A 22,448-nucleotide genomic window follows, 5' to 3' on the forward strand; every position below is an offset into this window, starting at 1 on the left:
CTGCAATAGCCTACTCGGGGGGTGGGGGTGTTCCTCAGACAACAATAAATAAGCTCCATAAAATAATAAACACTGCCGCAATAATTGTGACTCTCACGCGAAAACATGACCATATAACTCCAAAACTCCCATGTTTCCCACTAAGTCCTGTGCCTTGCATACAAATGGATTTCTAGTGATGCAGCAGCGTACCTGTATGAGCTACTGCAGCCTTACAGACCACTGAGAACTCTGAAGCACATCTCCTCTATGTCCTGAAAACTTGAAAACTAAGACTACAAACTATGGGCATCGCTTTTTCTATTACTCGGCAGCGACAGAATGGAATCCTATCGAAATAAGACTTGCTTCGACATTCAAATCGTTCAAAACCTTTCTGAAAACCCATCTGTTTAATTAGTATGCATTCCTTAACTAAACTTTTAATGTGCGCTCACACTCACTCACATATGCACACGCAAGCACGCACGCACACATACACACAGACACGTTCTAACAAACAGACGGACACAAACAAATACATACACACACACGAACGCAAACTCTCACACACACGTACACTAACACACTCACACAAGCACGTGGACACGTACACAAACACACGCGCGCGTACACGTACACACACTCCAGTTGATGTGTCATGTTGCAGACCTAACTCACATTCTATTGCGAAACAAGCATTTTTTATATGACTACTGACATAATATGACCATGATACGACTGTAGCATGTGTTAAACCCTTTTCTGGTGTCCACTTCTTCTTCTACTACTACTACTACTACTACTACTACGACTACTACTACGACTACTACTACTTGTTCTTCCGACTCTCAGAATCACAGTGAAATTTGCAGAATTATTTAAACCAAACGTTGACAACCATATGTATATAAGAGAAATGAAATATATGAATGAAAAACAAGGCCTCCTGACGTACATTAATAATAGCTTCCTGAAATGTTCATGCATGTTTCACTGGGGCGTTGTGCCAGGTATATCGGGCGGACGTATGTTCATTTCACATATATTGCTGTCAATTACACACAGTGTCAAAGAGGATGTTTGTATCTCGCTGTGTTATACACGCCCTGGCGGACGTACAGCTGTAAAAAGGTTTTGCATTCTCGAGAGTCACGGAGCGTCAATCATTACATGCACATATATACAGTATTTTGAATGCCATTGAAAATAATATTTGGTTTACTAGCCGGAAGCATCCTGATATTCAGTGGTTGACGGACGTCAGGATGCATGCCCTCCACATTATAGTAGTATGGAAGTCTGTACATGTACAAACTTTAAAGTGTATTGGAGGCTTTTTGCCTTAAATAGTAACTAATGCAGACCTGTAAATGCTTATGATACTAAATCCGTAAGACGGATATTTTTGATTATATCAATCTCCTAAAAAGACGGAAGGTCTGGTCACAGCTCTTCGAACCATGACGATCCTAGCTATAATAGATCATCAGCAACAAATACTTGTGGTATAAGTCAGCAACCTTGTTGCAGACCTTTGGAATTAATCATGCTTTCTAAAAAAAAGCCATCATGCTTGTTGTAAGAGGTCACCAAGCTTGTTCCAAGATCCATCGTGCTTGTCGTAAGAGTCCACCATGCTTGTCTTACCGAAGCCGTCATGCTTGTCGTAAAACATCCGTCAAGCTTGTTGGAAGAGGCCACCATGCTTTTCATAAGAGGCCTCCATTCTTCTCGTAAGAGGCCACCAAGCATACAGTAAGAAGTGACCAATGGTCATACTCTGGAGTCTGGTATTTTACAGCGAAAATAATACACCAGAAAATGTAATGCCAAAATAACCCATGCCTCAGATTATTGAGACATATAGTTGTCAGCTTACAAACTTGCATTGCTGCAAGTTGTTTTATGATGGAAATAAAGTATTTTGGCTCATAGTTTATGTAAAAATGGATTTCAACATAAATGTTCGTTTTAGTTTTAAAAGCAACGTCTGTCCAATTAATATTATTTTAGATATAATTAAAACAACACTTTAAACCCCAAATGGAATCTGAATAGTTTTAAGCGGATTATGTAAATCGTTTCAAAATTTGTCACAAATGCGTCAACGTGGGGCGCCAAACCGCCTGTTCTATTCGCAATTTTTAATATGAAATTTGTTTTAAAAAATATACATGATTCATGATTCAAGACAGTGGTTGCATATTAAGTGCTCTTAACGAAGTGTGCAAGCTATAAGTTGGCAGGTGGTAGCATTACGTGCCTCGAGAATGATTGAATGATCTATTCAGCTGCTATCCGTGAACCCATCAAACATGCAGGGCAAATTTGTCACAGTTTGACATTTATTATCCTGTTAACAAACCCGCAACCTGCTCTTATGATAGCCGTGAAGAGATGTGGGACAAAAAAAACAATATACCGAGGGTATGTCGTGCTACAAAAGGCCCCCCAGCAATGCTTGAGGTACTGTAGCGTAGGCGTTCCGTGTTTCAATAAGTCCCCAGCAAAACGTGCTTTTGGTACTGTACCGTAGGTATTCCTTGCTGTGATAGGTCCCTAACAATCTTTGCTCGTGGTACTCTACCGTGGGTATTCCTCGTTATGACAGGTCCCTTTCAACCTTTGCTTGTGGTACTGTACCATGGGTATTCCGTGTTATGATAGGTCCCTAGCAACCTTTGCTTGTGGTACTGTACCGTGGGTATTCCGTTTTATGACAGGTCTCGAGCAACTTTTGCTTGTGGTACCGTGGGTATTCCGTGTTATGACAGGTCCCTAGCAACCATTGCTTTTGGTACCGAGAGTATTCCGTCTTATGACAGGTCCCTAGCAGCCTTTGCTTATGGTACTGTGCCGTGGGTATTCCGTATAATGACAGGTCCCTAGCAACCTTTGCTTATGGTACTGTACCGTGGGTATTCCGTGTTATGACAGGTTCCTATCAACCTTCGCTTGTCATACCGTATGTAGGGTATTCCTTGCTATCACAGGTCCCTAACAATCTTTCCTTGTGGTACTGTAAAGTGGGTATTCCGTGTTATGACAGGTCCCTAGCAACCTTTGCTTGTGGTACTATACCGTGGGTATTCCGTGTTATGACAGGTCCCTAGCAACCTTTGCTTGTGAAACTACCATGGGTATTCCGTGTTATGACAGGTCCCTAGCAACCTTTGCTTGTGGTAATGTACCGTGGGTATTCCGTGTTATGACAGGTTCCTATCAACCTTCGCTTGTCATACCGTATGTAGGGTATTCCTTGCTATCACAGGTCCCTAACAATCTTTCCTTGTGGTACTGTACCGTGGGTATTCCGTGTTATGACAGGTCCCTAGCAACCTTTGCTTGTGGTACTATACCGTGGGCATTCCGTGTTATGATGGGTCCCTAGAAACCTTTGTTTGTGGTACTATACCGTGGGTATTCCGTGTTATGACAGGTCCCTAGCAACCTTTGCTTGTGGTACTGTACCATGGGCATTCCGTGTTATGACAGGTCCCTAGAAACCCTTGTGTTTGTATTCCGTGTACTAGCAACCCTTGCTTGTGGTACTGTGCCGTGGGTATTCCGTGTTATGACATGTCCCTAGCAACCTTTGCTTGTGGTACTGTACCTGTGGGTATTCCGCCGTGGGTATCTTCCGTCTTATGACGGGGGTCCTAGCAACCTTTGCTTGTGGTACTGTACCGTGGGTATTCCGTCTTATAACAGGTCACTAGCAACTATTGCTTGTGGTACCGCTTGGGGTATTCCGTGTTATGATAGCCCCTAGCAACCTTTGCTTGTGGTACCGTGGGTATTCCGTGTTATGATAGCCCCTAGCAACCTTTGCTTGTGGTACTGTAAAGTGGGTATTCCGTGTTATGATGGGTTCCTAGCAACTTATGCTTGTGGTACTGTACCGGGGGTATTCCGTGTTATGATAGCCCATAGCAACCTTTGCTTGTGGTACTGTACCGTCGGTTTTCCGTGTTATGTCAGGTCCCTAGCAACCTATGCTTGTGGTACCGGGGTATTCCGTGTTATGATAGCCCCTAACAACCTTTGCTTGTGGTACTGTAAAGTGGGTATTCCGTGTTATGATAGGTCCCTAGCAACCTATGCTTGTGGTACTGTACCGTGGGTATTCCGTGTTATGATAGGTCCCTAGCAACCTTTGCTTGTGATACTGTACCGTGGGTATTCCGTGTTATCATGGGTCCCTAGCAACCTTTGCTTGTGATACTGTACCGTGGGTATTCCGTGTACCTTTGTGGGTACCGTGGGTATTCTGTGTTATGATAGCCCCTAACAACCTTTGCTTGTGGTACTGTACCGTGGGTATTCCGTGTTATGATAGCCCCTAGCAACCTTTGCTTGTGGTACCGTGGGTATTCCGTGTTATGATGGGTCCCTATCAACCTTTGCTTGTGGTACTGTACCGTGGGTATTCCGTGTTATGATAGGTTCCTAGCAGCCTTTGCTTGTGGTACTGTACCGTGGGTATTCCGTTTTATGACAGGTCTCGAGCAACTTTTGCTTGTGGTACCGTGGGTATTCCGTGTTATGATGGGTCCCTAGCAACATTTCCTTGTGGTACCGGGGGTATTCTGTGTTATGATAGCCCCTAACAACCTTTGCTTGTGATACTGTGCCGTGGGTGTTCCGTGTTATGATAGGTTCCTAGCAACCTTTGCTTATGGTACTGTACCGTGGGTATTCCGTGTTATGACAGGTCTCGAGCAACTTTTGCTTGTGGTACCGTGGGTATTCCGTGTTATGATAGGTTCCTAGCAACCTTTGCTTATGGTACTGTACCGTGGGTATTCCGTTTTATGACAGGTCTCGAGCAACTTTTGCTTGTGGTACCGTGGGTATTCCGTGTTATGTCAGGTCCCTAGCAACCTATGCTTGTGGTACCGGGGTATTCCGTGTTATGATAGCCCCTAACAACCTTTGCTTGTGGTACTGTAAAGTGGGTATTCCGTGTTATGATGGGTTCCTAGCAACTTATGCTTGTGGTACTGTACCGGGGGTATTCCGTGTTACGATAGCCCATAGCAACCTTTGCTTGTGGTACTGTACCGTCGGTTTTCCGTGTTATGTCAGGTCCCTAGCAACCTATGCTTGTGGTACCGGGGTATTCCGTGTTATGATAGCCCCTAACAACCTTTGCTTGTGGTACTGTAAAGTGGGTATTCCGTGTTATGATAGGTTCCTAGCAACTTATTCTTGTGGTATTGTACCGTAGGTATTCCGTGTTATGATAGCCCCCTAGCAACCTATGCTTGTGATACTGTACCGTGGGTATTCCGTGTTATCATGGGTCCCTAGCAACTTTTGCTTGTGATACTGTACCGAGGGTATTCCGTGTTATAATGGGTCCCTAGCAACATTTCTTTGTGGTACCGGGGGTATTCTGTGTTATGATAGCCCCTAACAACCTTTGCTTGTGGTACTGTACCGTGGGTATTCCGTGTTATGATAGCCCCTAGCAACCTATGCTTGTGGTACCGTGGGTATTCCGTGTTATGATGGGTCCCTATCAACCTTTGCTTGTGGTACTGTACCGTGGGTATTCCGTGTTATGATAGGTTCCTAGCAACCTTTGCTTGTGGTACTGTACCGTGGGTATTCCGTTTTATGACAGGTCTCGAGCAACTTTTGCTTGTGGTACCGTGGGTATTCCGTGTTATGATGGGTCCCTAGCAACCTTTCCTTGTGGTACCGTGGGTATTCCGTGTTATGATAGGTCCCTAGCAACCTTTGCTTGTGATACTGTACCGTGGGTATTCCGTGTTATGATAGGTCCCTAGCAACCTTTGCTTACCGTGGTACTGTACCGCGTTTGCGGTACCGTGGGTATTCCGTGTTATGATGATGCTTTGCTGCCCCTAGCAACCTTTGCTTGTGGTACTGTACCGTGGGTATTCCGTGTTATGATGGGCCCCCTAGCAACCTTGCTTGCTTGGGTATTCCGTGTTATGTAGCCCCTAGCAACCTTTGCTTGGTATTCCGGTATGTTATGATAGCCCATAGCAACCTTTGCTTGTGGTACTGTACCGGGGGTATTCCGTGTTATGATAGCCCATAGCAACCTTTGCTTGTGGTACTGTACCGTCGGTTTTCCGTGTTATGTCAGGTCCCTAGCAACCTATGCTTGTGGTACCGGGGTATTCCGTGTTATGATAGCCCCTAACAACCTTTGCTTGTGGTACTGTAAAGTGGGTATTCCGTGTTATGATAGCCCCTAACAACCTTTGCTTGTGGTACTGTAAAGTGGGTATTCCGTGTAATGATAGCCCCTAGCAACCTATGCTTGTGATACTGTACCGTGGGTATTCCGTGTTATCATGGGTCCCTAGCAACCTTTGCTTGTGATACTGTACCGTGGGTATTCCGTGTTATCATGGGTCCCTATCAACCTTTGCTTGTGATACTGTACCGAGGGTATTCCGTGTTATGATGGGTCCCTAGCAACATTTCCTTGTGGTACCGGGGGTATTCTGTGTTATGATAGCCCCTAACAACCTTTGCTTGTGATACTGTACCGTGGGTATTCCGTGTTATGATGGGTCCCTAGCAACCTTTGCTTGTGATACTGTACCGTGGGTATTCCGTGTTATAATGGGTCCCTAGCAACCTTTGCTTGTGGTACCGGGGGTATTCCGTGTTATGATAGCCCCTAGCAACCTTTGCTTGTGATACTGTACCGGCGTTATTCCGTGTTATGATAGCCCCTTAGCAACCTATGCTTGTGATACTGTACCGTGGGTATTCCGTGTTATCATGGGTCCCTAGCAACCTTTGCTTGTGGTACCGTGGGTATTCCGTGTTATGATAGCCCCTAACACTTTTGCTTGTGATACCGACCGAGGGTATTCCGTGTTATCATGGGTCCTTAGCAACCTTTGCTTGTGGTACTGTACCGAGGGTATTCCTAGTAATACCGCCCCCTTCAAGGTGTCAGCGTAATCAGTGTTATGCTTTAAAATGTATTTTCATGCACTATTATGAACTAAACGCTATTTAAAAAGCTCACATGAGCATATTCCCATGCATAAATTATGATTGCATTTTGTGCTGTGCTTTTGTTTTTATAATCGGTACGCCGGTGTCGTTCACAATCTCAACACACGCACACTTTTCTGTAAAGGGTCAACTCGAATAATTTAGTTTTAGGGCACCTTTTTCCTGGCCATGCAGCTGCATGTCCCGTGAGTAATTGTTTTATAGGCAAAACCTGCGAGCAACTTTTTCCATTATAATTTATCAAATAAACTTATTTATTTTATGATGTTTCTGTATCTTAACAATGCATCTATTCATGTATAATAGAACCCTTTCTGGTGAAATCGTCGAGAAGATGACAGATTGCTCAAAGTAATGGTTGTCAACACGTACTTTAAGGAATCACCCATCCATTCCCGCATGGGATTATTGAGGAGCATGACGTCTTTCGTGCCGAAAATAACGCGCTATGAATATATTTATTGTTGCTGTGGGCACAATCGGAAGAGCTCGGGAGTGCTCTGAGGACGTTAACATTAAAGTGACTGTGTTACCTGTCAGTACAATCAGAATAGCCCTTATGTTTACCTCGGAAGTATAGATCAAGTTCATAGTTAAATGGGAAGCTAGACTAGTACAGTTGTTTATAGGGGAGGTTTATAGGTGTGGTATATAGGTGAGGTTACATGGGGATAAATGTGGCGATATAGTTTATTGTGCTTATATAACGACGATATGTTCATGTGTGTCTTGCGTGTGTCGGTGTTTGGTTGTGTGTCTTTGTATGTGTCTGTGTTTGTGTGTGTGTCTGTGAGCCTTTACTCGAGTCTGATTGTGTTTGTGTGTCTGTATGTGTGCCTTTACTCAAGTCTGATTGTGTTTGTGTGTCTGTCTGTGTGCCTTTACTGAAGTCTGATTGTGTTTGTGTGTCTGTTTGTGTGCCTTTATTCGAGTCTGACTGTGTTAGTGTGTCTGTTTGTGTGCCTTTACTCGAGTCTGATTGTGTTTGTGTGTCTGTCTGTGTGCCTTAACTCGAGTCTGATTGTGTTTGTGTCTGTCTGTGTGCCTTTACTCGTTAGTGTGTCTGACTGTGTTACTCGAGTGTGTGTCTGTTTGTGTGCCTTTACTCGAGTCTGATTGTTTGTGTGTCTGTCTGTGTGCCTTTACTCAAGTCTGATTGTGTTTGTGTGTCTGTTTCTGTGTGCCTTTACTCGAGTCTGACTGTGTTAGTGTGTCTGTTTGTGTGCCTTTACTCGAGTCTGATTGTTTGTGTGTCTGTCTGTGTGCCTTTACTCAAGTCTGATTGTGTTTGTGTGTCTGTTTGTGTGCCTTTACTCAAGTCTGATTGTCTTTGTGTGTCTGTTTGTGTGCCTTTTCTCGAGTCTGATTGTGTTTGTGTGTCTGTCTGTGTGCCTTTACTCGAGTCTGATTGTGTTTGTGTGTCTGTCTGTGTGCCTTTACTCGAGTCTGATTGTGTTTGTGTCTGTCTGTGTGCCTTTACTCGAGTCTGATTGTTTGTGTGTCTGTTTGTGTGCCTTTACTCGAGTCTGACTGTGTTTGTGTCTGTTTGTGTGCCTTTACTCAAGTCTGATTGTGTTTGTGTCTGTCTGTGTGCCTTTACTCGAGTCTGATTGTGTTTGTGTCTGTCTGTGTGCCTTTTCTCAAGTCTGATTGTTTGTGTGTCTGTCTGTGTGCCTTTACTCGAGTCTGATTGTGTTTGTGTGTCTGTCTGTGTGCCTTTACTCGAGTCTGATTGTGTTTGTGTGTCTGTCTGTGTGCCTTTACTCGGAGTCTGATTGTGTGTTGTGTCTGTGTGTCTCGAGTCTGTGTGTTTGTGTTCTGTCTGTGTGCCTTAACTCGAGTCTGATTGTGTTGTGTGTCTGTCTGTGTGCCTTTACTCGAGTCTGATTGTTTGTGTGTCTGTGTGTGCCTTTACTCGAGTCTGTGTGTCTGTCTGTGTGCCTTTTCTGAGTCTGATTGTGTTTGTGTGTCTGTTTGTGTGCCTTTACTCTCGAGTCTGATTGTGTTTGTGTGTCTGTCTGTGTGCCTTTACGCAAGTCTGCCTGTACTGTGTGTCTGTTTCTGTGTGCCTTTACTCGAGTCTGATTGTTTGTGTGTCTGTCTGTGTGCCTTACGCAAGTCTGATTGTGTTTGTGTGTCTGTTTGTGTGCCTTTACTCAAGTCTGATTGTCTTTGTGTGTCTGTTTGTGTGCCTTTTCTCGAGTCTGATTGTGTTTGTGTGTCTGTCTGTGTGCCTTTACTCGAGTCTGATTGTGTTTGTGTGTCTGTTTGTGTGCCTTTACTCGAGTCTGACTGTGTTTGTGTCTGTCTGTGTGCCTTTACTCGAGTCTGATTGTTTGTGTGTCTGTTTGTGTGCCTTTACTCGAGTCTGACTGTGTTTGTGTCTGTCTGTGTGCCTTTACTCGAGTCTGACTGTGTTTGTGTCTGTTTGTGTGCCTTTACTCAAGTCTGATTGTGTTTGTGTCTGTCTGTGTGCCTTTACTCGAGTCTGATTGTGTTTGTGTCTGTCTGTGTGCCTTTTCTCAAGTCTGATTGTGTTTGTGTCTGTCTGTGTGCCTTTACTCGAGTCTGATTGTGTTTGTGTGTCTGTCTGTGTGCCTTTACTCGAGTCTGATTGTGTTTGTGTCTGTCTGTGTGCCTTTACTCGAGTCTGATTGTGTTTGTGTGTCTGTCTGTGTGCCTATACTCGAGTCTGATTGTGTTTGTGTCTGTCTGTGTGCCTTTACTCGAGTCTGATTGTGTTTGTGTGTCTGTCTGTGTGCCTTTACTCGAGTCTGATTGTGTTTGTGTGTCTGTCTGTGTGCCTTTACTCGAGTCTGATTGTGTTTGTGTGTCTGTCTGTGTGCCTTTACTCGAGTCTGATTGTCTTTGTGTGTGTGTTTGTGTGCCTTTACTCGAGTCTGATTGTGTTTGTGTCTGTCTGTGTGCCTTTACTCGAGTTTGATTGTGTTTGTGTGTGTGTTTGTGTGCCTATACTCGAGTCTGATTGTGTTTGTGTCTGTCTGTGTGCCTTTACTGAAGTCTGATTGTGTTTGTGTGTCTGTCTGTGTGCCTTTACTCGAGTCTGATTGTCTTTGTGTGTGTGTTTGTGTGCCTTTACTCGAGTCTGATTGTGTTTGTGTCTGTCTGTGTGCCTTTACTCGAGTTTGATTGTGTTTGTGTGTCTGTCTGTGTGCCTATACTCGAGTTTGATTGTGTTTGTGTCTGTCTGTGTGCCTTTACTCGAGTCTGATTGTGTTTGTGTGTCTGACTTTGTGCCTTTCCTCGAGTCTGATTGTGTTTGTGTGTCTGACTTTGTGCCTTTACTCGAGTCTGATTGTGTTTGTGTCTGACTGTGTGCCTTTGCTTGAGTCTCTGTGTGTTTACGTGTCTGACTGTGTGATTTTGTGTGTGTTTATCTCACACTGCGTGTGTTTGTCTGTCTGTCTGTCTTGGCGTATTTGTGTCTGATTTGGTGTCGGCGTTATTTTGCGTGCGTGTGTGTGTGCCTTGCCGGTGAAGTCCAAAGTTTAGGGGGTAGTGTTGGTAATGCTCATCAGGGCAAATTTTGTTTAGGGAAGGGAGGCAATTCCCCCTCCCTCCCCGGAGGATCCGCCCCTGACCATGGATATCCCACTACACAAACACTACACCCGTTTCCAAACTGATCAGCCTTTATGTCATCCTCTGTAGTCCGAGCACCAGGCAGGGCAACAACATGTACCTTACATTAAAGTTATTCGCAATAACACGGTGTGGGTTCTCCTACCGCCGACATTCACCCCTCCTTCCACACGTGAGTGAGTGACTTGGGTTTAACGCCGCTTTTAATAGTGGAAGGAAGGCCCAAGGTGTTCCATATCAGCCACAATACCAAGACAAAGTGTGTATTAGAGACATAATAATGTTTATTATGATTCAACGTTCGCTACAACATTGCGAACGTAATACACATGTACCATTATTGACGCAATACATGCAAACGTCATTGATAACGTCATGACGTCACAGATTGTCACTGACGTTCGAGGCAAACCGGATGGTATCATATTCCAACTGATTAGTTCCATATTCATGATGTCAATCACTGGATTATCTGGTCCAGACACATAATTGGAGTATTGCCGAGTTCCGCTTTAAGCAACATACATACAATAAAACCTTCGTATTCATGATTCGTTACTACCGAGATTTGGTAATCAAAACTATTTGACCGGGAACGGTACCGTCCGGATTAGCGGGGTTTCGTTGTTCAAGGAGTAGGTATAACCAAGTGTTTAGTATTCACTGCTGAAAGGTTTATTCAAGGCCATAAATGTTTGTATTTTGCACAGTCAGTATCTAACGTAAAAAGGATCAATATGGCAATATCTTTAGTCTTTTCACATCATATAGAATTCTATGAATTTGTTTATGTACGACGCTTCGTCACATCACACGCTTTTGCGGATCGAAGTCCCGACACTGGCAGGAAGCAGTGCAGGCGTTCACTGAAACCGTATGATCTCTGTGTCGCGGAGCTGTGGTACCATGTAGTCAATGTAGTTGCCGTCAACGATGTTGTCCCCGCCACGTCGCAGACGCCAGCAGGTCACATTTCTCCCCGTTCCGTGGTTCATACGCTCAGTCAGTGTGGCCATGCTGTAAGTTGGCGTGCTGTAAAAGGGGGAGACAACTGCGATTTTCCCCTTCATCTTCCCATTCTTAACTTGCATGTTGACGAGACGAACACTTTTGTGGACAAACTGGCCTGTTAAACAGAACAACGTATTTTTGTTATTCGACGAAAGAGATTTTTCAAAATCTTCTTCATGAAAGTTCGTTTCGTCACGTCAAACCGAACTCCAGGTTGCCGGGTTCGATTCTCCACCTGTATTAAGTACTCAGTTACGAGCTGAAAACCGACTACTTAGTGAATGCTGAATAGATCCATATGACCTTACTCAAGACCCGTAAAATATCGGGTAAGAATTGGTATTCCTGTCGTAACTGGCGACCAATGAGTGAGTGAATTTAGTTTTCCGCCGCTTTTAGCAATATTTCAGCAATATCACGGCGGGGGACACCAGAAATGTGGGGAATCAAACTCGGGTCTTCGGCGTGACGAGTGGACGCTTTAACCACTTGGCTACCCCATCGACCACCCGACCAATAGGATCGTGTGGTAAATACATGTAATCGAATCTCACTTTCGATCATAGTATACGATACCCCACTTTCGAATAATATGACGTCATCAAATTGTGGATGACGTGATTTTTCTTTCGCAGTGAAGACCGCCTCCGTGGTGTAGTGGTTAGAGCGTCCGCCCGGAGAGCGGAAGGTCGCGGGTTCGATCCCTGACCGCGTCATACCAAAAGACGTTAAAATATGGTACTTGTTGGTCCCTGCCTGGCATTAATGGGTACAACAAGGACTGGTCGGCTCGGAGTCAGTATAATGTGTCTGAGTGGGGTATTCATGCTTCACTGCGGCATGGTATCTCAGTGGGCTAGCACTATAAAACCAATTTCAGTCTGGGCTAGTACAAGCAGCCGCAAATACACATACACACGCATGCACGTCGTCATGTGAGCGAAATATTCTCAAGCACGACGTTAAACCCAATTTCACCTCACCTCACCTCTTTCGCAGTGAAAACATGGAGATTGATCGAAATTGAGACACATATATCATAGTTCATTTTTTAAAGAAATCACAAAATACGCATTACCCAAGAGTCCATGGCATGGCGTAGTGAGTCCCGTAGAATCCGCTATGTAAAACCCAAGGTAAGCGAAGTCCGTATTTTGTGACAGGACAGCGTGATTTCGGGACGTCACGTCGTGAGATGACGGCCTAATATGACCATGAACAATTTCTGACATGGATTCTCCGACGTTGTTTGATGGCTCCTCGAACGAGTCGTCATAGTCCACCGACATAACATGACGTCTAATGACCAACGTTACATTTTTGTTCCTGAAGGTGACGGCCAAGAGGTTTTGGCCCACGATGACCCGATTGCCGTACAAACGGAATGCCGCCATGCCGGACCAGCTGAACGTGTAGCGGTTGACCTGGACGTCTCTCCTTGTGGCGAGGATTCTCACATTATTACGTATAATGGCTACCGATCCAAGGTACGTCTTGCGTGTTTCGTTTCGTTCAATTATTTTGGCGTTGACGAAAAGAGCTGAAATGAAACAAAATCACAGTTAAACGCGCCTATAGTAGGTTCTGTTTTCGATCACTGTCTCACTGGCCATCGTTGTGAAGACTTGCACTCTCAAACCAGTGAAATGTATGTTCCTTTTGACAGCAGTGCGATTGGCAAGATTCGGTAAAAGCATTATAAATAGGCGGACTTTGAAATGTCTCGTTTGCATCCCAAGTACACTGTCGTCAGACTCCACATTGTTCACGGTGCCACCAGATCAGGTGAGTGCCCGGGCTCTCCACACAGCCCTTCTGACAATGGGTAATGGCTGCAACATAAACACCATAAGCGCGCATCTCCTACCTTCAGTACTTCGGGCGTTCCTCCTACATGAAGCTAAAAGCCCTGGTACAGATAAAGTATTGTCAGAGTCCAACTCACTCCGCCTTAGGAACCAACTCACACAGGTTTTGGTGCTGGAGGAGGCGGAGCACCTCTCCCTGTTGTCCGCCTACATGGAAGCACAGCGGGTACCTGTCCGTCCCATGCACGTCAACTATGAAGTCAGGGTCTCCATCTGCAAAGCAGTACAGGCAAGGTTTAACATCCATCCATCATCCATCCACACAAAACCCATTCATTTGTCCACCCATCCACCCATCCAAATCCCACCCACCCATACGCCAACACCAATCCACCAATCCACCCATCCAAAACCCACCCACCCATCCACCCATCGACCCACCTGTCCATCCATCATCCATCCCTCCATCCACCCACCCACCCACCCATCCATCGACCCACCCATCCAAAATCCACCCACTCATCCATCCATCGACCCACCAATCCATCCATCGACCCACCCACCCAGCCATCCATCCATCCACCCACTCACCCATCCATCAATCCATCGACCCACCCATCCAAAACCCACCCACCCACCCATCCATCCATCCATCCATCCACCCATCCATCCATCCATCCTTATATGCATTTTAGTAAAATATACAGCAGGTGGCCGTTACCACAAAACTGTTCGTTTTATCCGGCAGTTCGTTATACGCGGGTTCGTGATGAGCGTCATTTACGGTACGGAATACCTCTGATTTAGTTATATTAATTCATTGTGAATGGAGTTTGCAAAATGCAATCGAAAATGCATCAACAAGCGCTCTGCTGGAATTGCTTTAAAACTATACTGGATGAAACGTTCGCTAGCGTGTAGTAACTGTATATCCTTATGATAGAGAGGTTAAGGCAAGCGAACAAAGTGTCCTTATTATTCATATAATGTAGAAATTATTATTTAAAGTAACAATCAGTGCCTCAGAGGCTTCTGCACGTCTAGTTTTCTATGTTCAGTGTATGATCAATATCAGTCTCACTCAAAAACTTGATTGGCGCAGGGAATGGGAAATTGAAGTAGAATTTGTGCACATTTTGTTATGACAAAACAAGGGATTTGAAACGCCAGAAATACTCAATAACGGATGTCACCACCTTCTGCATCCTATCACCCCCTGATGAACATTTCTTCATCAAATGAAATGTCGCATCCAGACAAGCTGTACAGTCAACTGACACAAAATACACATATTGTAAATCTGCAATCTGTTTGCTTCAACGAATTAACACAAGCATACACAAGCATCTCCACATTGGCAGTGTGTGGTCGTTGGGTGTATTTTACAGCCGCTTGGATCAGTCTCAACAATTACCAAGAAATCATTATATTCGAACATCACTACGTCTTCTAATCTGATGGAGACTCAAACACCCACCCCTCTCCGCACACACACAGTACTGACACCAAGAATATATATTTATACCTTTTCAGGAGAGCTAAAGACATACATATCGTACCATCACAGTGGACAGAGTGACTGTCAGGGAACTACTTTCCAAGTGACAGAGAACCTGGCAGGACAAAGCTAAGTGACAGAAGACATGGCGGGACATGGTCAAGTGACAGAGAACCTGGCGGGACATGGCCAAAGGACAGAGAACCTGGCGGGACATGGCCAAATGACAGAGAACCTGGCAGGACATAGCCAAGTGACAGAGGGCCTAGCGGGACCTGACCAAGGGACAGAGAACCTGGTGGGACATGGCCAAGGGACAGAAAACCTGGTGGGACATGGCCAAGTGACAGATGACCTGGCAGGACAGGGCCAAGTGACAGAGGACCTGGCAGGACATGGCCAAGTGACAAAGAACCTGGTGGGACATAGCCAAGTGACAGAGAACCTGGCAGGACATGGCCAAGTGACAGAGGACCTGGCAGGACATGGCCAAGTGACAGAGAACCTGGTGGGACATGGCCAAGTGACAGAGAATCTTGCGGGACATGGCCAAATGAATGAGAACCTGGCGGGACATGGCCAAGTGACAGAGAATCTTGCGGGAAATAGCCAAGTGACAGAGAACCTGGCGGGACATGGCCAAGTGACAGAGAATCTCGCGGGACATAGCCAAGTGACAGAGAATTTTGCGGGACATAGCCAAGTGACAGATGACTTGGCGGGACATGGCCAAGTGACAAAGGACCTGGCGGGACATGGCCAAGTGACAGAGGACCTGGCGGGACATGGCCAAGTGACAGAGAACCTGGCGGGACATGGCCAAGGGACAGAGAACCTGGCAGGACATGGCCAAGTGACAGAGAACCTGGCAGGACATGGCCAAGTGACAGAGGACCTGTCAGGACATGGCCAAGTGACAGAGAACCTGGCGGGACATGGCCAAGTGACAGAGAACCTGGCGGGACGGCCAAGGGACAGAGGACCTGGCAGGACATGGCCAAGTGACAGAGAACCTGGCAGGACATGGCCAAGTGACAGAGAATCTTGCGGGACATAGCCAAGTGACAGAGAATCTTGCGGGAAATAGCCAAGTGACAGAGGACCTGGTGGGACATGGCCAAGTGACAGAGAACCTCGTGGGACATGGCCAAGTGACAGAGAATCTGGCGGGACATGACCAAGTGACAGAGAACCTGGCGGGACATGGCCAAGTGAATGAGAACCTGGCGGGACATGGCCAAGTGACAGAGAATCTCGCGGGACAAGGCCAAGTGACAGAGAATCTTGCGGGACATGGCCAAGTGACAGATGACTTGGCGGGACATGGCCAAGTGACAGAGGACCTGGCGGGACATGACCAAGTGACAGAGAACCTGGCGGGACATGGCCAAGTGACAGAGAACCTGGCGGGACATGGCCAAGGGACAGAGGACCTGGCAGGACATGGCCAAGTGACAGAGAACCTGGCAGGACATGGCCAAGTGACAGAGGACCTGGCAGGACATGGCCAAATGACAGAGACCTGGCGGGACATGGCCAAGTGACAGAGAACCTGGCGGGACATGGCCAAGTGACAGAGAACCTGGCGGGACATGGCCAAGGGACAGAGGACCTGGCAGGACATGGCCAAGTGACAGAGAACCTGGCAGGACATGGCCAAGTGACAGAGGACCTGTCAGGACATGGCCAAATGAAAGAGAACCTGGCGGGACATGGCCAAGTGACAGAGAAGCTGGCGGGACATGGCCAAGTGACAGAGAACCTGGCGGGACATGGCCAAGGGACAGAGGACCTGGCAGGGCATGGCCAAGTGACAGAGAACCTGGCAGGACATGGCCAAGTGACAGAGAATCTTGCGGGACATGGCCAAGTGACAGAGAATCTTGCGGGAAATAGCCAAGTGACAGAGGACCTGGTGGGACATGGCCAAGTGACAGAGAACCTGGTGGGACATGGCCAAGTGACAGAGAATCTTGCGGGACATGGCCAAGTGACAGAGGACCTGGCGGGACATGGCCAAGTGACAGAGGACCTGGCGGGACATGGCCAAGTGACAGAGAACCTGGCGGGACATGGCCAAGTGACAGAGAACCTGGCGGGACATGGCCAAGGGACAGAGAACCTGGCAGGACATGGCCAAGTGACAGAGAACCTGGCAGGACATGGCCAAGTGACAGAGGACCTGGCAGGACATGGCCAAATGACAGAGAACCTGGCGGGACATGGCCAAGTGACAGAGAACCTGGCGGGACATGGCCAAGTGACAGAGAACCTGGCGGGACATGGCCAAGGGACAGAGGACCTGGCAGGACATGGCCAAATGACAGAGAACCTGGCAGGAAATGGCCATGGCCAAGTGACAGAGGACCTTTCAGGACATGGCCAAATGACAGAGAACCTGGCGGGACATGGCCAAGTGACAGAGGACCTGTCAGGACATGGCCAAGTGATGGTATCGTGCAGTAGACCACACTTAATAAACAGAGAATGCTTTTTGTAAATCGATAGTGATTATATTTCAACTTACCTACACCATATCTCGTTGCGTTTTCCAGTCGCTTTATGTGCCGTTGAAATACTGCAAATTGTATTGTTGGACATATAAAACATGGTTAGAGCGGTGTAGCATTCATTATGCATTCTGCCAATGAGAGAGAGAGACTTTCACATGCGCACTCACAAGAGGTCACGGGACGGTGGGGTACGCTACTGGTTAAAGCGTCGGTTTGTCACGCCGAAGAACCGGGTTCGAATCCCCACATGGGTATAATGTGTGAAGCCCATCTCTGGTGTGTCCCGCCGTGATATTGCTGGAATATTGCTAAAACAGGCGTGAAACCACACTCACTCACTCACCCATTATTATTATATTTATTTATTATATATTATATATTATTATTATACTGATGTCAGCGTTTAATCAGGTTAAAGAATGTATTACCTTAGACCATATATGTCCTGCCCTGATAAGAGCAGTGGGGTTACTTTCAACTTCCACTGTACCGATCTAATCACAGATTGTTAGTGTTCAAATACGTCCAACAATATCCGCCGTTTAATGATATTGATACGTACTTCCTTGATAGAGTAATCCCCAGCAATCTTCGGCCATCCGTAGCATTTATGTGTTTCTCATTTTCAACCTCACTCAGCAAAAGCGCGTGTGGGCGAAGTAACTAATACATTTTAAAACAAATACAATTTTAAAGAATAATATTTTTCAATAATTGTGTAACTTATTTCATACAAAATGTAAAATTTAGATCACTTGCAGGTAGTCATTTAAATTCATTTTATAATGTAGATCAATTCTGTTTGGGTAAGTCTTTTGAAACCATTTTATGATAAATGTAGTTGAAGAAAAAATCAAGCTGACCTCTTGTGAGTGAGTGAGTGAGTGAGTATGGTTTCACGCCGCTTTTAGCAATATTGCACCAATATCACGGAGGGGACACCAGAGTGAGTAAGTGAGTTTGATTTGACGCCGCTTTTAGCAATATTCCAGCAATATCAAGGCGGGGGACACCAGAAAAGGGCTTCACACATTATGCCCATGTGGGGAATCGAACCCGGTTCTTCGGCGTGACGAACCAACGCTTTAACCAGTAGGCTACCCCACCGTCCCGTGACCTCTTGTGAGCGCGCATGGGAAAGTGTTTTGGGTTTCTTTCGGGGGTTTTCCCAATTTATCACATCAGACCATATATTCTTACAGGAGTTTGTGGGTTGAGATAAGTAAGTTGTCTATATTTGACGCAGGAATAAGATTAAATACGTAAGGGTGCCTGGGTGGATTGGGGGTAGGGAAAGATGGGAGATGAGCCAAAAACAAAATATAAAAGAGCATTTTTGTACGACTTGGTCGTTTGCGAGAATTATACCCCACAACCTATTCGGTTGCACATATGAATCACTGGTTTATCAGGTCTCAGCATATTATTATTATTATTTTCACATCACTGTTATCTTGCATACTGCGGGGTTAAATATAGACAGGCAAAATCACTAAAGTTCTATTATTATTGAAAGATACAATGTATCAATACAGGAACAGAAATGGGAACAGTATGTTTCGACTGATAACTTTCTAATCTTATCAGCTGTTTGAATTTCGGGTAATGCTCGTATATTATGTGGTGGCGATTTTACCTTTTCCACTCATTGGTGCTTGAAACTGAAAAGGGAAGGGGAATCCCCTCTTTTCCTCTGCATTTTCATTGGTCTGAAAGACGAAATACGTAACGAGGAAATCAATTCCGAAAGGATTGTAAAAAGAATATATAGGGTTATATTCCATATGTTTCAAGAAGTTAACTGTATACAATGTTGATATTTTCACGTAGGACGAAACACAGAAAACTGTAAGTTGCTTTGTGAATATGTTTGAACATATAATGTTTTAAAATCAGTTAGTCTCATTATGCGTATATTTATGCATAAATTTGATATAAGAACATTAAATTAAGTGTGTATCACTGTTTCGTTATGATATATTATATGACCTTGTATGATATGATACATAAATGTATTGGTTTAATGAATGCATTTCTGTTGCACTTTATATCAGTGTTATATCAACATGTAAAGAAAGGTGATTGGGGGAGTTTAGATTACCGCGCTTTGAACAGCAGATTTGTAACCGTGTGTGAGTCTGACGAGGTGATGAAGGTCTCAGATGTACTAAACTACCGTTATAAAGAAGTCACAAGGACGACTTATTCGAGTTCGTTATAACAGTAGTTCGTTATATGCATTTTGGGTAAAATAAACAAGTGTCCAGGACCCAAAATCCAGTTCGTTATAACCATCAGTTCGTTATAACCACCGGTTCGGTATAAACGTGGTTTGTTGTATCCCCAACTTTGAACCACGGGTTGTTGATAACAAGCCTAGACTCACACTCTGCGCGAGTCTACGATTCGAACCAATACCTTAATGATCATAGTATCTGTACAGTGAACTGCGAGGCCTAGAGTGTCTGAGCCACCCGTGCCCGCAAAGAAAATGCTAGTCTGCCTCACAGTCCCTCAACCACATTATTGTCCCCACTGCCCAACCCTCTCTGCAATGCTAAAACCCTAAGTGAAGCAAGGCTAGACTCCCTCGGGATCTGAATTTGTCATCGCACTGGGACTCCTTTTCAATTTAAATGGGTTAATTAGTAATCAAGTAAGTATCAAAATTATATATATTCATAAACAAAGCGTTAGTCTAAGGAAATATCTTTTTCAATATATGTGTATATGATAAACAGTCAATAGAAAACAGGGCCGTAGGTAGCCTCCCCCCCCCCCTAGAATGTTTTTACAGATTATTTTGTGTACATCAAAGTATTGATATAATTGATATAACACTCTTTAAAAGTGGACAGTCCCTCACCCCATTAAGAAAAGTTAACTACGGCCCTGCAAAGAAGGTCGTGAAGTCACCGTGCAAAGCTTAATAAGAAACACGAAGCTCTGACAATGTAGCAGCTGTGTCAAATTTGATGGAAAGAAACCAAATATTCTAAGAATATAATAATTCCACACAGACATTTACCACCTTGAAATTCATAGGAAGGTTCATTATTTTAATTAACTGTTGCATAAGACTGTACCCGCTTGCTGATAATTTGATATACACCTAACAAAAACCTCTCAGCACGAAGATTCATGTTCACGATAATTCACACACTTGTACCATAAATGTGTTTGCGCTACCACTAGACAGTTATACACACGAAATTTACTAGACATTGATCGGATAAAATACACATTATTCTTAAAAGCTTAATAATCAGCGTTATATTCAGATAACTGAGCAAAACATTAAAGATTTACCCGCCCTGTTGAGGAACAGACCGATCCGACAAGTAGGACGAAGCACATTAGTTTCCAGACCGCCATCTTGTCAATACAGGCGTTGTCGGTGTCTATTTCAGTGTTATCAGCATCCTCACTGTTGTCGATTTCACACGCCTCGGTGTCGATTTCAAAACATGATTTCCTCACAGAAGTGTAAATTGATGTCTAGACTGCATTCCCCAGGGCGAAAGACAGTATATAATTGAAGATTGGATTTGACCAAAGTAAAACCGCTGTGAAAACGTTACTTCGCTGAAAAGAGTCGCTCACCGCAAATGTATGGTGAAAGCATATCTGCGATATTTGTATCAATTACATCTTTATCGAACAACCCCATGTCTTTTTTGTTTGTAACCACCGCCAGACATGGGTGTTTACATTCTTTTGTACAGCAGTACATGTGTAGACATAAAAAAATATTTTTTTGTTTGTTGTTTAACGCCGCACTCAGCAATATTCCAGCTATATGGCGGCGGTCTGTGAATAATCGAGTCCAGACCAAACAATCCAGTGATCAAGAGCATGACCATCGATCTACGCAATTTGGATACGATGACATAATGTCAATCAAGTCAGCGAGCCTGACCCCATCCCGTTAGTCGCCTCTTGTGACAAGCATGGGTTACTGAAGACCAATTCTAACCCGAATCTTCGCGGGTCACATGAAGAAAGTGAATGAGTGAGTGAGTGTGTGACGGGTCACATGCAGAAAGTGAATGAGTAAGTGTGTGTTAGGTCTAATGCCTCTCTGAACAGTGGTTCGACTGAAACACCATGATAGTTTAAATAGAGAGAAACACCTAAGCTATGCATATCGTAATGTCGACGAAGAAATCATAATCATCAAACAAATTTTTGATTCGAACAAACGATTCGAGATATCCTGGAAGAAAGGGACGCAGCTCATCACAGACTAATGGATCACCATGTAATGCCCCCATTACATCAAACTGACAGATTGCCCTCAGTAACTGGGTAACGCGTAACGCACAGCCTTAACAGGGCCCCCCAAAACAAAAGACTAACCTGAGCAAATGATATCTCTTAATCACATTAAATCTTTGTGCTATCACAGCTGCTATAGTGTATTGTGCTTTGTTGTGTTGTAATAAAGTCAGTACGTAATTAAAAATGTAAAGTCTGAATTACACTGTCCGTCACCTTTCCACACACACAAGAGACCGCCCATGTGATGCAAGTCCGAAGATGATGACATATATGGTATATTGAGACTATTGCACTCGTCGGTTTTCTTTGATGATGCCGAGCTGAACAGTTTTCCAGGACCCACTTACACAAAAAAAATGTCAGCGCTACAATTATTGTGAATACTTAGGGATGTTTAGGGTTTGTCTGGAATTGTCATCCAGTTGCACAAAACGAATTTAGGCTAAGACCACCTACTATTTACAATTACAATCGGTCACAATTGGAACAAATTTATCCAGATTGTATACTTTGGAACAGGTTTATGCAGATTGCATACTTTGGAACACATTTATGCAGATTGCATACTTTGGAACAGGGTTCTGCAGACTGCATACTTCGGAACAGGTTTATGCAGAATGCATACTTTGGAACAAATTTATGCAGATTGCATACTTTGGAACAGGGTTCTGCAGACTGCATACTTTGGAACAGGTTTATGCAGACACTAAATGCTAATGATCTGCCTATGCACAAGGCGAA

At 44.7% G+C, this 22,448-nt stretch overlaps 1 protein-coding gene across 1 annotated transcript; it reads right to left on the reverse strand.

Moving 5' to 3' along the window:
• Positions 1-11,255: 11,255 nt before the first annotated feature.
• On the reverse strand, positions 11,256-21,004 carry LOC124257520 (inter-alpha-trypsin inhibitor heavy chain H3-like). The gene is made up of 6 exons (XM_046691614.1): positions 20,736-21,004; positions 19,063-19,135; positions 17,441-17,491; positions 13,575-13,688; positions 12,686-13,147; positions 11,256-11,722 (listed from the first exon to the last, which is right to left on the reverse strand). The coding sequence occupies exons 1-6, from the start codon at positions 20,799-20,801 to the stop codon at positions 11,460-11,462; spliced, it is 1,029 nt and encodes a 342-aa protein (XP_046547570.1). The 5' UTR covers positions 20,802-21,004; the 3' UTR covers positions 11,256-11,459.
• Positions 21,005-22,448: the final 1,444 nt, after the last annotated feature.

The sequence above is a fragment of the Haliotis rubra genome, unplaced genomic scaffold, assembly GCF_003918875.1.
Source record: "Haliotis rubra isolate DU_JTF1 unplaced genomic scaffold, ASM391887v1 Scf664, whole genome shotgun sequence".
NCBI lineage: Eukaryota > Metazoa > Mollusca > Gastropoda > Lepetellida > Haliotidae > Haliotis > Haliotis rubra.

Coding starts and splice junctions, on each gene's coding strand:
- LOC124257520 (XM_046691614.1), bottom strand. CDS start 20,801: ATGGCGGTCTGGAAACTAATGTGCTTCGTCCTACTTGTCGGATCGGTC. Junction 19,136..20,735: donor TCTGTTCCTCAACAGGGCGG/GTAAATCTTTAA, acceptor TTCGTCTTTCAG/ACCAATGAAAATGCAGAGGA. Junction 11,723..12,685: donor GCCATGCCATGGACTCTTGG/GTAATGCGTATT, acceptor TCTGTTTAACAG/GCCAGTTTGTCCACAAAAGT.